At 41.5% G+C, this 15,591-nt stretch overlaps 1 protein-coding gene across 1 annotated transcript in view; it reads left to right on the top strand.

Moving 5' to 3' along the window:
- The first annotated feature begins 177 nt into the window (after positions 1–177).
- Positions 178–15,591, top strand: part of Mospd2 (motile sperm domain containing 2) — a 39,675-nt gene continuing 24,261 nt past the window's right edge. The window contains exons 1-3 of the mRNA XM_041639944.1: positions 178–278; positions 429–498; positions 13,699–13,854. Of these exons, the coding sequence (XP_041495878.1) occupies positions 270–278; positions 429–498; positions 13,699–13,854 (235 nt within the window). The 5' untranslated portion in view covers positions 178–269. The remainder of the gene's footprint in view (positions 279–428; positions 499–13,698; positions 13,855–15,591) is intronic.

The raw sequence follows: 15,591 nt of genomic DNA, 5'->3' as shown, positions 1-15,591 counted from the left end.
AGGACGACAGAGGGCGGAGTTTCTGCTTATAGAAACAAGTGGGAGCCTAGCAGAGCACTTATTCCCGCCTCTACCCCCGGACGACAGTAGGGGATTGGACAGTATGAAGGCACTTCCTTCTACCTTCCGGTGTCACGCAACCTCCTCCTCCTCCTCCTCCCTCCCTTCTTAGTCTACCTTTGGGCTGGGTTGGCTGGTGATGAGATACTTGGTTGCCGGCTGTGGAAGAGGCGACAGCTACAGCTACAATCAAGTCCGCGACTGTGACCATGGCCGAGGTGAGCAGCACCGCACCACTGCTGGGTCACCGGACCGGGAAGCTGTCTTCCTGGTCCAGGGTCCGTGCGCTCCAGTGTAGGTGCGCTGTGTTGAGAGTGAGCTGAGTAAAGATCATAAGCATCTATGGTTCTGTTGTGTCTCCCATGCAGAATAACGCTCAGAATAAAGCCAAGCTAATCTCTGAGACCCGGCGAAGATTCGAAGCTGAGTATGTGACAGGTGAGCATGCGTTCTAGGGCTTGAAGTGGGGTGTGCAGAGAGCATATCTAACTTTTGCTAGGATGTTCGGGTGTTTTTGCTGGCAGATGTTAGAGACCTTTTCAACCTTCCCTGGAAAGATGCTGTTCGTGTTTCAAGGGTTTTGCCATGCTGTGTGCTCTGCATCAGACGGGCAGATGGTGTGTTCGCTTCTTTCTTTAAAAGGTTAATGTAAGTTAGAAACCAGAATGTTTAGCATCTTGTGTTCATGGCCCTGGCGGGCCATTTGGTAAATGGCATACTGCAGTTCATGATTCTTGTCTTGGCCTTTCACCAGAAAATAAACCTGGAAACTGTCATTGTACTTTTGCTATACGCTTTGGACATAATTTGGTAATCCAGTTCCCTTTATTTTGCTTAATTCCGCTTCTTAAAACCAAAAGTGCTATTCACAAGTACTTATCACGCTCTGTACTTGAAAGTTTCTGTAAGTCAGAGTTGATTTATTGGTTGAACATTCAGTGTCTCAGCTGTTATAGATACTTGAGTTGTCAAGTACATCTGATCAGTATTTTTTAAACATTTACAATAGTTATAAATATGGAATTTAAAAGCTCAAGTTGCCATCTGCCTTGATTGATGCTACTCTGGACCCTTCCACTAAATAGCTTATTTACATGCTCTGAGTTCCTGCTTCCATATCTGTGAAATGTAAATAAGGTTAGAGGATTAAGTAAAGAAGCATGTTTTAGATTGTCAAGTATGGAAGTAAAAACTAGTCAGTTGTCAATATAGATTTTGCCTCAGTCCTTTGGTTACTGCGAAAGGAATTAAACTTCTGACTTTAGTGCTTACCAGAAGATTCCTATACTTCTATGCTGTTCTGTATTGTACATCAGTTGATGACCTAGAACAAGTAAGGAAATCTGTTCCAAATAGTCCTGTCAGTAAACCTTTTCATACCTCATGGCCAGTTTTCTTCACGCACCAAACTTTGTACCAGAGAGTTGCAAAAGCACTCCACTCGCTTTTACCACTGAGATCTCGCTCGTGTCTATTATCATAGCTGGTTACAGTAAGGCCATCATTGTAAAATAGTGCTCTATATGAACGTAATTCACAGCTACATGGGTTATAGTATACTAAGATGTAACTCATAACTAATGAATTGGTGATTCTATAATAGTCATTTACTTATGCTCAAGGGTTCAAGCAGAAGATAAACTATGTTATGCAATCTCCAAGGTCTTAAAGGTCATCTTGATTCAGTCTTCTCATTTTTTTTTAAATGAGGGAAGCGGAGTGTAGTAAGATTAAGCAATTTTCTCAGAATCCTCAGTGTTAAGAGTTTTGGCCTGGCCTTTTGGATTTCGCTTTAGTAATCTTTCAGCAACGTTGCAATGTCAGATTAAGTCCTGTCACTCCCCAGCCTGAAACCTTTCAGTGCCTTCCCACTGTGTGTATTTAGAATAAAGTTCCAGTTCTTCCCGGTGGCCTACAAATGCAAAGCCATATATTGTTTAGCTCTTGGCTACCTGTCCATCCTCACCTGTTATTACTGTCCTTGCTTAGTGCAGATTTGACCACCCCCTGCATTAAGAAACACACAAATAGCAAGCCAATACACACACACACACACACACACGAAGCAAAAGTTCATTAAAAAATAGTCTAGAAACATGTGGCTGATGGATTTTCTATTTGACTTTCTTTTATAAAATGCAGTGACCCACAAAATTGACATCACACTCCAAAACATGATCCCCAGTTCGATAAATATATCTACACTGCCTGGCTTGTGTTCTTCAAACAGAGTGCTTCTGTCTGCATCTTGGGACCTTTCCATTCCTCGGGGCCTGGGTTGCTCTTCACCAGTTCCTGTGTCTGGTTGGGCCTTTTTGTTTTGTTTTGTTTTTCTCTTTTCAGGGTTTCAATGTATCTGAGAGGCCTTCACTGGTTATAAAGTAGCTTCCTGTCCTGCATACTTTCCCTCCTAGCCTGTAATTGTCCTGTTTGTTTATTGTTCCTTTCCGCCTGTAGATGACAGGTGGGAATAGTTACTAGTAGCAGCCTATGGAAGTTGAAGGCAGATGCTTTATGTATTTTTCTCGCCCCTCAGTACCTTGCAGTGTTCAGTACATAATCATTGAATGACCATGGCACTCCTTTAAGATATGCATCAGAAGATCATTGGAAGAACTGCCATTCTGTGTCAACTGACCTAAGCAGCTCCCCTTTGTTACCAAAAGTCTGGCAAAGAGTAGCCTTCAAATGTTTGTCAGAAAGACAAACTGTTTTTTTTTTCAGAGGAAGATAGTGTTTGGCATGGGGTGGCTTTTTACACTTAATACACACTCTTAGGTATAGGTGAACTGGTCTGTGAGTTATCTACACCAGAGTTGTAAACTAGACTCTATGGGCAAGGCAAGTAGAAACCATGAAAGACTTTCTCACTGGAAAGGTGCGGGTGTACTGTGAAGGCTATTTTAGTTCATGTGGATTCTCCCTTATAAGGTTGCCATTTACAAATTCACCTTGGTAAAGATGATGTGCTTCTTAGTGCATGGAATCCTAGAACCTCAAGAGGCTGAGGCAGGAGGACGTTTGAGTTCAAGGTGAGTAGGAACGAAAGTGAAATCCCATCATTAAAAAACTATAAATAGTAGCCAGGTGGTGGTAGTGCAGGCCTTTATCGCAGCACTCAGGAGGCAGAAGCAGGCAGATCTCTGTGAGTTTGAGGCCAGCCTGGTCTACAGAGCTAGTTCTAGGACAGCGAAGGATATACAATGAAACCCTGTCTTGAAAAAACAAAAATGTGTGTGTGTGTGTGTGTGTGTGTGTGTGTAGAAAGAGATAAAATAAAAAGAAAACCTAACTTTCTGTTTAGAACATCCACTTTTGTTTTTCAGTTTCTATTCTCATTAACAATATTTTGCTTCATAAAAGGTTTAAGGCATACAAGCCATAATGATGTTTTTCCTAAAGAAAAGTTTTATCCACTAGTATCTCTCTTTAGACATTCATATGAAAACAGGTTCTTGGGAATTCCAAGCCCAATTTTTTTTTTGCCTGTTGAAAATATTACCAAATATGGGAAGATTTTGAACAGGCAAAAAGAGGAAAATACGGGTCCATAATTATGGTACTTTTCTCAGTCATTGTTACTGTGAGAAGTTCCATGCTGAGTCTCAAATAAGAAACATTTCCTGTTCTTTTCTTCTTTCTCTTTGTGACAATAATGTATTCAGCTCTGAAAGTACTCATTATCTGTTTAATTCTGCAAATCAAGCTGTCAGTATTAATGAATGATAGAGCCATTTTCCTAATGTGTGCACTCTAGTGGTGGCATTAGGGCAGAATAAACCACTAGATAAGGTGAGCTGGATCCCAAGGACTAAGGACCAAATGAGTCCCTCCAGCACAGAGCTATTCACCTGGAATTCCAGAAAGTGGGAACTGAAAGCAGGATTGGGAATTGAAAAAGGTTAGCCTTGACTACCTAGAGATTTGCCCTCCGCCCTAAACTTCTGAGACCTTTTTTCAAAGAAGCCTGAGAAGACAAAGATACCTGCAGCTTGGTGAGCAGGTTAGTGCTGAGTTCGAAGCAATGTTGTGAAAAAGCTGAGCAGCTCCCAAACCTTAGAAAAGCTTGTTCTAAAGCATGGTGCTAGTGGGAAATTGCAGAATCTTGAAGAGCTATTTATAGCCCAGCCGCTGCTGGCACAGGCCTTTAATCCCAGAGGCCAGAGGCAGGTGGAAATCTGTGAGTTCAAGGCCATCCTGGTCTATAAAGTGAGTTCCAAGACACCTGGGGCCACACAGAGAAACCCTGTGTTGAAAAACCGAAACCAACCAAACAAAAGAAGGACTGACCATCTAGTGAGAGCTCTTGGGAATGGTTCCTTTAAACATGATTATGAAACCTTGGTTCCTTCCTTGTCTTGTTGTTCCCTGACCATGTTGTTATCAGTTTGGGCCTCTTACATGCCACCTGCCTCACATCCTTCCTCACCACAGGTTCAAAAGCAACTAGGCTTACTGATCACAGCCTGAACCTCTGACACTCTGAGCCAAAATAAACCTTCACTCTCTTGATCTCTGCTATTTGTTGTGGTGACAGAAAGCTGACTAACCCAGGTGGTGTTTCTTATGAACTCAGGTGGAACTTGGCCAGGTAGAGAAGGTGATCTAGGTGGGTCAGGCTGTCTGAGCAAAGGCACTGAGGCGCAAAGGTATGCATCTTGTTCAGGAAGCACTGGAAGCTTGCTGTGCACATGGATGAAAACAATAGAAATACAGTGTAGAGAACCTGGAATGTCCCGGTGGTGCGTTATACTTTAGTACGTGTGCTCAAGGGCATTTCTGACCTTAAAGGTAGAGGAATTAATTTAAATAAACTTAGTTGATAGCAGAAAAGTAAAAAAAAAGCCAGCCTACCATCTAGAAATAATTAATAGTGGTAGATTTTCTTCTAATCTTTTGTCTATATCCTTATGAAAGCAAAGTTTAAAGACCATCCTGATTATCATTTGTATGTTACATTTTCATTGACATGATCTTATTCCCCGTTTTATAAAGTAGGTCACATTGTATAGATTTTTTTCAAAAATATTTGAACCTACTAGTAAAACACAATTGTCATTTCATTTAGAGAATCCCTTTCTGCACATCGAGATTACTCCCATGTTTTTGTTAGCACAACTTTATGAAGCAGTTCAGATTACTTCCTTTAGAGTCATGTCTTGGAATCAAATTATTGTTTTCCCAAGTAAATAATTGGGGCCCGTTTGATAATATACATCAAACTTCCATCATACTTGCTGCCCCGGTTGATTTCTGCTGGCCTTGTCTCCCACACCTTAGCCATGTTTAGTGTCATCATTTCTAAACTAATAGTTTTTAAGGTTGCATTTGATTGCTAGTTTGGCTAAACTTCTTTCTGTATGATTATGTTTATTTATACATACACCTTTCTTTGTTTATGTCACTATTGCTGATTTTGGCAGCTTTTTAAACTAAAAATCGCCCATTGTTTTATGGTTTCTTCAGTTGCTATTTAAGGTGATTCCTCTCACTCAGCGATATTTCTGACCTTTTCATTTTCATTTTGTTTTAGTTGAATGTTGATGATTTTAATGGACGTAGTCTCTAAAAATGAAAGGATATGCAACCATGTACTTACTATTCAGCCAGAGATCTAGATCCATTACCTTAGATGCTTCCCATGAACTGTGGCATTTGGGAGACACCTTTCCTGCCTTTTGTATTACCATTCTCTTGGTTTTCCTTAGTTTTATTGCCTAAGAAGTCTCCTCCACAAAAACTTGATTACATTTTTGTTTCTTTTTAACCTTTATATTTCCAGTGATTTGCCTGAGTTTGGGATTCCTTCATCTTGTAATAGAACTAATTTGGGGATGTTGTAATAGTTCCTAGGATGCATAAAGCAGTTGAAGTTCAGTTGTTGACAGGCTTGGTTTCTTACACACTGCTGCACTGAACATTGCCTATACATTTCTGAACACAAAAAGAAATGGAGGGTCAACAGATAGAAAATATCAGTCAGACAGCAGGCATGAGTTCAAGAGATCTTTGTGCAACACGGTGAGTATAGTTAATAGCAACATTGTATACCTGTAAGTTACTAAGGCAGATTTTAGGTACACTTAAAAGAAAAGTGAAATGTATGGGCTGGGCGGTGGTGGCTCACGCCTTTAATCCCAGCACTTGGGAGGCAGAGGCAGGCGGATCTCTGTAAGTTCGAGGCTATCCTGGTCTACAAGAGCTATTTCCAGGACAGGCTCCAAAAGGCACAGAGAGCCGGGCGGTGGTGGCTCACGCCTTTAATCCCAGCACTTGGGAGGCAGAGGCAGGCGGATCTCTGTGAGTTCGAGACCAGCCTGGTCTACAAGAGCTAGTTCCAGGACAGGCTCCAAAACCACAGAGAAACCCTGTCTCAAAAAACCAAAAAAAAAAAAAAAGGCACAGAGAAACCCTGTCTTGAAAAACAAAAAAAAAAAGTATGGAAAAATATCTCTCCATTAGCTTGATTTATATTTCTACAATGTTTACATGTGCCATAAATGTATATAATTGTCAGTCAGATTTTGAAAAGGATTGATTTTTATCCTTATGATAGTTCTAAAGTAACCAAGTCTCTGCTTTAGAGGACATGAAATGTGGCTTTCGTCAAAGGCTTGAGTCATAAACTTAGATGAGAATGAAGAATTGGTAGACCTGCTGCTTACTTTTTAATCTTTAGTCCCAGTAATGACCCTTTAAACTACCTAGCAAATATCCTTTTACCTTTCAGTGGGTTTTAAAAATTCATCTCTCTATGTAATTTATCCCTAGTCATATACCACCCTGACCAAAGGACAACTGAGGGGAGAATGGATTTATTTCACTTCTCAGTGTTATGGGTGAGTGGAGACAGGGACTTCAAATAGTAAGTCCCACTGTATCTGCAATCAAGAGAAGAGCAAAATGCATGCGTCTGGAGTCATTTGTTTGCTTGCATATGCCCCATTACTCTCCTCTTCCATAGTTCTGGACTTCTTGTCAAGGTAATGGTGCTGCCTACAGTGGGCTTGGCCTTGTCACGTCAACTAACTTGATTAAGACAGCCCTCCACAGACATGCCCACAGTTCAACCCAATGTAGACAGTCCCTCACTGAGACTTTCTCTAGATGTTTCTAGGCTATAACAAGATGACAATAAGTTAACCATCACAATAAAATATCTAGAAGAACCAAGTGTGGTAGCTCAGGTCTGTAATCCCAGCACTTGATGTGGAGATAGGAAATCAGAAGGTGAAAGCCAGCCTCAGCTCTGTATTGTGTCTGAGGCCCTTCTGGGCTACATGGATTCCTGTCTCAAAATTAAATAAAACAACAACAATAAAAGATCTGTAGACTATTGAATAGAATCAGAATTTTCCAAAGGACTCTCTCCCCCTGCAGTCACCGTTTTACAAAGAATGAGAGGACATAAATTTGATACATTTCACTAACCAACTTAACAATGTTACAAAGTTTATGTTTGTGGAGAACTTATTCATTTACCTTTTCTAGTTGCCCATGGTTCTTTTTTTCATTATACTGCTGTATATTTTCAGTGAACAAGACGTTCAACGACTCAAAAACTACTTAATCATGTATGTAGCTTTAAAAAGTCAAGTTCCCGGAATTAAAAAGGAAACTTAAGAAATCTATAAACATGCAAAAAAATCAATTCCAGCAGATTTCTTTCACAACTAGAACACAGCAGGTGAAAATCCCCTTAAGATTTTACATTTTATCAGCACAGTGAACAAAGTTGATTGTAGACACACAGTTGAGTAACTTTGTTGTATGTGTTTGTGTGTGCGTGTGTGTATAGGTTTTCCGACCCAACAAATAGAAAATGGATACAGGAGCTTTTGCAAACACTTCTCATGTGAAAAGTAATAAAACAACTCTCAGAAAGTTCTAAAGCAACTAGATCAGAAAGGCTGGGTTCTCACATCACTAGGCAAGTATATTTGGAGTCATAATAAGCAGGTACTTAGAAACAAATTAAATTTCAGGAAGCTAAAACAACATACCTCTATGGATTAATAACCTCCCAGCAATGTGTGCAATTCTTACTTCTGCTAAATAACCCGGGGTTTAATGAGATTAGCACAATGGAAAGTACCAGAAAAATGTTAAAACTAGGAAAAGATCATTGGAAGATCAGGGGTAATTTTAGCTGAAGTCAGTAAGTTTGGGTTTGATTTTTTTTTTCTCCAATTCAGGGTCCTTGCTGCCTTGGTATTTGATAACTTTATTTTCTCTTCTGTACATTTTTAACTTTTTAAAAGGGCAAGAACAATGCAATCTATTATTGAAGATCAAGGCCCTGAGAAATGTCAGGGTAGGTGGGGGGGCAGACTTATACAGAGATAATCATTCGGATTCAAAGTGTTCATGCACATCTATTGTTGGTAGGCATTGGGAGGGTGGAGAGGCGACTCTCCCACCTCCCTGAGCTCTCGGAGCTCAGCAGAGCAGGAGCAGCCGCAGCCTGCACTCCCATCATGCCCTCTGCCTCATTACACAGGCTCTCCGACATTTGCCTGTGATTTAAAGAGCTGTTTCCTTAAAAATGAATGCTTATTGCTTATTTTCCCTAGTGTTTCCATACGGCGTGTGTGCATGTGTGTGAGCTGGAGATTGAACCCAGGGATTCATACGTGCTAGGCTAGCACACTACCATTCTTCCATTCAGTTGTATAACTTAGCCATTTTTTTCCCAGTTTTTAGTTTGAAAAGGTATCTGTTAAGTCTGTGAAGCTGGAGTAGGCCTTGGACTCCCGAGTAACCGGAATTACAGGCTTGTGTCACCAAGCCTGGATTTTTAATGAGATGGGCCCCACATTCTCCCGTATTTGACTTGAACTAAGAAGAGCACACACCAGATTGTATATAATGAGTCCACACTGAGGCCTTGACACAGCCCATAACATGTAGGAATGGCCAAAATCCATAAAGTCTCCTTAGCCTGGATAACTAGCTGGTGACTGGTGAAAATTTAGACTTTGGTGCTCTGGAAGAAAAGCAGCTGAAGTAGTAGAATGTTCCACCTTCCCTGCAACTGACTAGAGATCATCCAAGGCCTGTTTCTATACAGCCCTCACCTGAGGATTACTTGGTTCAGTTTATATTTTAAAAGACTTTCAAATACACATACAAGGAATTGGCAACAGGATATCTGTGTCCCTAAGGTTTAAGATATTTACCATCTAACCCTACATAGGGTAGGGTGGTGGGAATTGCCAAGCCCTGCAGTCAACCAGAGGTTCACTAGATATGGGCCTTATGCCAGCTTTCTGATGCTTGGATCGCCTCCAAAATTCACGATCTAGGTACGGAACCTGTGTTGCCAGCCCTGAGTGGTTCTGATGCACTCTGCAACGTGAGACTTGTTCTGTTATAGATCGCCTTTCACTCAGTCTTCCAGCTAGCTTGACAGATATGGAGGGATTCCGAGTAGATGTGGCCAACTGGGTTTTGTTGATATTATTGTTGTTTTGTTTCCCAATGACTTCCATTCTCAACACATCTATAGTTTGTACTTCTCTCCCAAACCCCTGTCCGGACTTTCATCCGACCTAAAGATACGTGGAGGAATCTACGGCCTGTGTATGAAAACAAGAGATTTGAGGGGCTCGTTAAAATGGCTTAGTGGCTAAAGGTGCAGACCACCAACTCTGACTGTGTTCAATTCCTAGAACACATATGGTAGGGGAGAACTGGCTCCATCCAGAAAGTTGTCCTCTGACCACCACACATGCACACTGTAGATAATACAAAGAAATTGATGAATGATATAATGAAGTTTAAAAGAAAACTGTGGATTTTATTGTACTAAGTATAGTTAGTCATGTCCCTCAACTGTGTGATCCAAAGTCATAGAATGCTGACTGGTCACTTCCTTCCCTGTTCCCATTCTCTTCCTTCTGTCTGCCTTTATGTCCCTCTTCTCTCTTGCTGTCTTCTACTCTCTCCCTCCTGCCTCCCTTGGCCCTTTCCCTATTTCCTTTTGTTCTTTATCCCTGCTTCTGCTCTTCTCCTGCCTCCCTCTGCTAACCTTTGCCTCTTCCCCTCTCCAGCTGTCTCTCATTTTTTTCCCCTTATCTGATTTCACGTCTGCTTGTCCAGGGTTAAGGTTAAGACAGCAGCAGCAGCATTTCCTGTGTAAATACATTCCTGTTAATAAGCACATTACCTGGGAACTTCTGCCTGCAGAGATTGGTATCTATGAACCCTAGCAAAGGAAGAGGGCTTTACATTGCTGGTAGTGGCCAGTGTCTTGATGGCAGTGCTCCCAAGAGTAATAACGTTAGCCATAACATTTCATGTTTATGCCACTTGGGAATACTTTTCTACCAAAGTCCTTTTCAATATAGTCTGGGACCCTAGTGGGTGCCTAAGACTTTTCCAGAGCTTCTGAGGTCAAACGTTTTTTAATCATAGTCCTAAGATATAATTTTGCTTTTTCCATTTGTACTGATTATACAAAGCAATACCAGAGAAAACGGCTGACTCTGTGACTGGAGCCAAGGAAAGTAGTCATCGTGGTGCTTATGATGTTCATGAAAGAAGGAGAGAGAATAGTCGGATTTATTTTAAAAGATTTCTAATGATACCACTAATTTTATTAAACCTTGATCTTTGAAGACATGTGCTTTTAATGCCTTGTGTGAGAAGATGGGGGTGTGCCATAGAACATTTCTCCAGGGTAAGTGTGTTTGACTTGGGAGCTTCCTTAGTCCCCTTTTCACTGAGCACCATTTTTATCTGGAAGACGAGCTGCAAAGGAAACTGTGCCTATGCTAACTTGGACTGTGTGGCAGACATTTTCCTGCAAGTGAATCAAGGCAGCTATAATATTAAGAAAAATATCCTACTGGTACAATGGCGAAACAGAGTGAGCCCTCCTTAATGAGACAGAGGCTATGTTAACTCTTTTAAAGCCGCCTTATGCTCTCAAATGTCATTTACTGTTCAAGGAAAATGTGCTTGCGATGCTAACGAGAATTCAAATTACAGAGCTAAGACTATTTCCTAAAGTTTACGTAGTGGGGAACCACTTATTTTCTACATTAGAAAAATTGAGCCCATGCATTAAAATCTTCACCCCAGACGGCATTCCACAAATGTGCGATTTATGGTCTCATACTGTGTAGTGTTTTACATTTTCACACAATTTCATCCATTCTTTTTCATCTGACCCTCATGCAGGCCTCTGAGTCTCTAAAACAGTTTGGAGATGAGAAAGTGGAGATTCAAAGAGGTTAATTGTCTTAATGCACTTTACCCTTTCCTGCCCTTCCATCTGTTATCTCAAGGCCCTGAACTAAAGGCAGTACAAGTGGAGAGGAGGTAGGCGGTGTACAACCTAGCAACTAAATACTTGTGAAAGAAAAGGAGATACAGAAACCAGGGAATTTTCCAGATCTCTTTGCTTTAGCATTTAAGAGGGAATGGATGGTTGAAGAAGTAAAAATAAAGACAGACTAGAGTCTGTCAATAAATGTGTCATCTGCTTTGAAGAATTCATTTTGTTTGTTTGTTTTTTGAGACAGTGTTTGTCTGAGGAATAGCCCTAGCTGGAACTAGCTCTGTGAACTAGGCTGGCCTTGAACTCATGGAGATCCACCTGCCTTTGCCTCCCTGGGATTAAAGGCGTGCGCCACTGCCAACCAGCTGGGGAATTCTCAAGGCCTAAAGACTGGGACTTTACTGTTTACTTGGGAGAGGTCGCGTGTGCACCAGTACTCTCTGATTCAAGAGAAATACGAATGAAGAATGCCTTAGGAAAAGCTTAAATGAAGACCTGTTGCTGCAGCTCACCCAAGAATGACTTTTGGTCACAGGAAATATTTGTGAGAAGAGGAAGTATATGAAAAGGGTGCTCCCAAATGGTCAAATTTGGGTGTGCAAATTTGAAGAATTCCCTCATGATAAACTAGTGACGCTAGCATAGCATGTAGATAGTACTACAAGCAGGCTGATCTGGTAGAGAAGGTAGTGGGGAGCATGGCGTGTGTATGAAGATGCACAATTAGAATTAAATCTAATCACTCTACTAAATTATTGGAGATGTTGGCATCAGAGTCTGAAAAGATGATGATGCTGTATATTATGGTTTCGATGTAAAATATTTCCTGAAAAATAACTTGTGTTGTTAGACTCTAGCATCTAAACACCGAGGAGGAGTCGTCCCCAGAGACCACCTCATATACCATAGCTAATGCAAAAGCATGAGGATTTTATTAATTCTGTCATGACAGGGTCCCTTAGCATTCGGGAAGCCAGGAGACCTCGAATAGCTGGTACAGTCTACTTTTAAAGGGGCCACAGAAGCAAGAGCGGTTGTTCTTTGACTATTCTGATTGGCTTATTCGAAAGGGCTATTACCAATAATTGACTGGAGAGCTGTTGCGAGATCAGATGAGGTAAGAGGTCATTTTGACCCCATTTCCCAGGGGACCGAACCAAAGCATATGTATATGGGTAATTGTTCAGGAACTGAGTACGTGCGAGTGTAGCTGTTAGGTCCTTGGTTCCCAGGGGAGGAGGGGAAGCACTATGGCACAGAGGCTGAGAGGATTCAGAATTGTCAGAAATGGCTTCAGAATTGTCTTAAAGTTTTACAGTGTGTTGAAGGCCTTGGTCCCCAGCTGGCAGCAGATGAGAAGTGACTGGGGTCATGAGGGTACTGACTGACCTCATCAGTGGACAAATCCACTGATGAGTTTGTAGCTGAGTGGTCTATTAGGGGCCTTGCTGGAAGAAGTTTGTCACTGGGGGAATGTGCATTTGAACAGTACATCTATTCCTTGGTCCCTTGCTGGCTATCTCTCTGTTTCCTGGCTGCCATGATGTGAGCAGTTTTGTTCCCTAGTACATTTCTGCCATGACATACTGCCCCATCACAGGCCGAGGAATACCAGAAACAGTTGGCACAGCTCTGAAGCTGCGAGCGAGCGAAAATCAGTGCTTCCTTAGCTGCTCTCCCCGGTGCACCCATGTAAGCCCAGTACTTGGGAAACTGAAGAAGAACGACTGCAAATTAGAGATCACCTTATAATCCACAAAAAACTCTTTCCTTTCTTCCTTTGATTTTGTCACAGGAACGAAGTATTAGCTAGTACACTTTAGATAATGGACAGTTTTCTGCTTGTTTTTTTTTAATTTATTTATTTATTAAAGATTTCTGTCTCTTCTCCGCCACCGTCTCCCATTTCCCTTCCCCTCCCCCAATTAAGTCCCCCCCCCTCAGCCCGAAAAGCAATCAGGGACCTGGATGGAGGTGGGGGTTCCTTGGACTACTTGGTTTTTTTTTTAAACAAAACTATGTTCTGTGCCATGTGTAAGAAGTACACAGCTATAATTCTAGCTACTAAGACTGGGGCAAGAGGATCACTTGAGCTCCAAGAATACAAAGACATCTTGGACAGCATAGTTAGACATCTTCTCCAATCTATAGACTTTGGATAACTTTATTCTGCTCTTACTTAGACATCTAGTCGATTCCTTATCTTGCATTTTTACCTGAAAAACATCCCTGTGTGTGTGTCTTGGAGAAGTATGCCTTTGTCTTCCAGATCCTTCTTCTCTTTGCCATTATTTTTGTTATTTCTCACAGCAGAATCAATCTGATTCAGATATTCGCTATTGTTTTTTCCTTAGAAAAGTCAGAAAAATATGATTCACGTGATGTTGAAAGGCTTCAGCAAGATGATAACTGGGTTGAAAGTTACTTGTTGTGGAGACACAGTGTTGTGGATGAAACCCTGAAGATGCTTGATGAGAGTTTCCAGTGGAGGAAAGACTTTTCTGTCAATGGTAAGCTGTTGGACTTCACCTTGACAGGGTAACACCATCTATGCAAATGTTACTGTTAGACACTTGTCTATATTTTCACACATCCCTAGCATTCATTATAAACACTAGAATATTACCCTTAGGGGCCTAATTGTACTTTCAAACGGACAGCGTGTGATGAAATATTAGAAGGAAAGTCATTCATAAGAAAATCAGATCACAATTATCAAGTCATGCATTGTCACGAAAAGCATGGTTGCCTAATTTGTGTTTTGTTCGATTCCATTAACCAATGGAGAAATAAGTAGATATTGCTGTCCTGTTTTGCTTTCTCAGTTGTTGCCCGTGCTTGTGAATGTTGTGTAACCTACTGGGGAGCCCAGAAAAGCAAGCTTATCCCCAAGGATTCCCTGTGGCAGACTTCTCTAAACTCTTGCACTAGGTCGAAATCTGTCATCAAAGTGTGTGTTCGAAATCTTAGAGGGAATTTTACAGTCGTTTGCAGATGTGGGAAGAAAGCTGCCAGAATGTTTATCTATTGTGTCCCTCTAAGACTGTTGTAGTAGGAGCGGCGGGGTTGCTTCCCAGGCACCCGGCCGCCCCCATGGCTAGCTTTACCCGAAATAATTACACTGAAACTGTATTCTTTTAAACACCGCTTGGCCCATTTCTATCTAGCCTTTTCTCAGCTAACTCTCGCAGCTGGGCTAGCCCATTTCTTATAATCTGTGTAGCCCACGAGCTGGCTTACCAGGAATGATCTTAACCTGCGTCTGCCTGGAGTGGGAGAATCATGGCAACTCCTGACTCAGCTTCTTTCTCCCAGCCTTCTGTTCTGTTTACTCCACCTACCTATGTTTTAACTTATGAGGGCCAAGCAGTTTCTTTATTGCTTAACCAATGAAATCAACAGATTGATATATGACACTCCCACATAAGTCGTTAGCAAGAATAAGTAGACATAATTGGCCATTTCAGCTACCTGGACAGCATTACCTGTCCTAGACGACTGTGGCTCTGGAGTGACTGAGTCTAAAGACTTAACACAAAGTAGGGCTAATTCCCTCCCCCATTCTTTATATTAGAGTCCACAAGAAAGGGCATACCGAAAATAGAAGAAGTAAAATGGTGGGAAATGTAAACACTCTAGTAAGTTTGAACAAAAAAAGTGTATTCGTCAAAAATGGAGCACATAGCTGCAATTTCTAAGTCTTTTTAGCTCATTGAGAATGTCATACTAAATGCAACAATGCATATATTCTTGCATAGGTTGCTAGTTCCTGGTAACATAGAGCAAAGATATGAACTAGACAGAGGGAATGAGAGAGAAACTTGGAAAGTTCTCTGGGAAGTGCTGGCGAAGGAAACGATCGTCTTCCGGGCGCTGCCTTGTCACCTTGGTCCTCAGCCTCCCTAGACACTAGTTAGGTCTGTTTTTTGTTTTTCCTGCTAAAGAAGTTTAGGTTTTTTCTTGAATTATTTCCCACCTGCTCTAGAACATTAGAGTTCACTGTATGTATATAAAACTTTGTAGAAAAACAACATCTTGGGGGTGGGCAGATAGCACTGTAGGTAAACTACCTGTTGTACAAGCATGCCTAGGTTGAGATCCCTCGCACTCCCTTCAAAAGCTAGGCATGGCTAGATGCATGGGTAATTGGAGTGCTGGGCATGGAGGGTGGGGCAAAGCCAGTATTCCAGGGGGCTTTGCTGGCCAGCTAGTATAATATAACCACATTGGTTCATCAAACTCTATAT

Source organism: Microtus oregoni, unplaced genomic scaffold (assembly GCF_018167655.1).
Source record: "Microtus oregoni isolate MIOR12 unplaced genomic scaffold, Mior012 000061F_ref0000440, whole genome shotgun sequence".
Taxonomy (NCBI): Eukaryota; Metazoa; Chordata; class Mammalia; order Rodentia; family Cricetidae; genus Microtus; species Microtus oregoni.
This window is presented reverse-complemented; position numbering and strand designations above follow the sequence as displayed.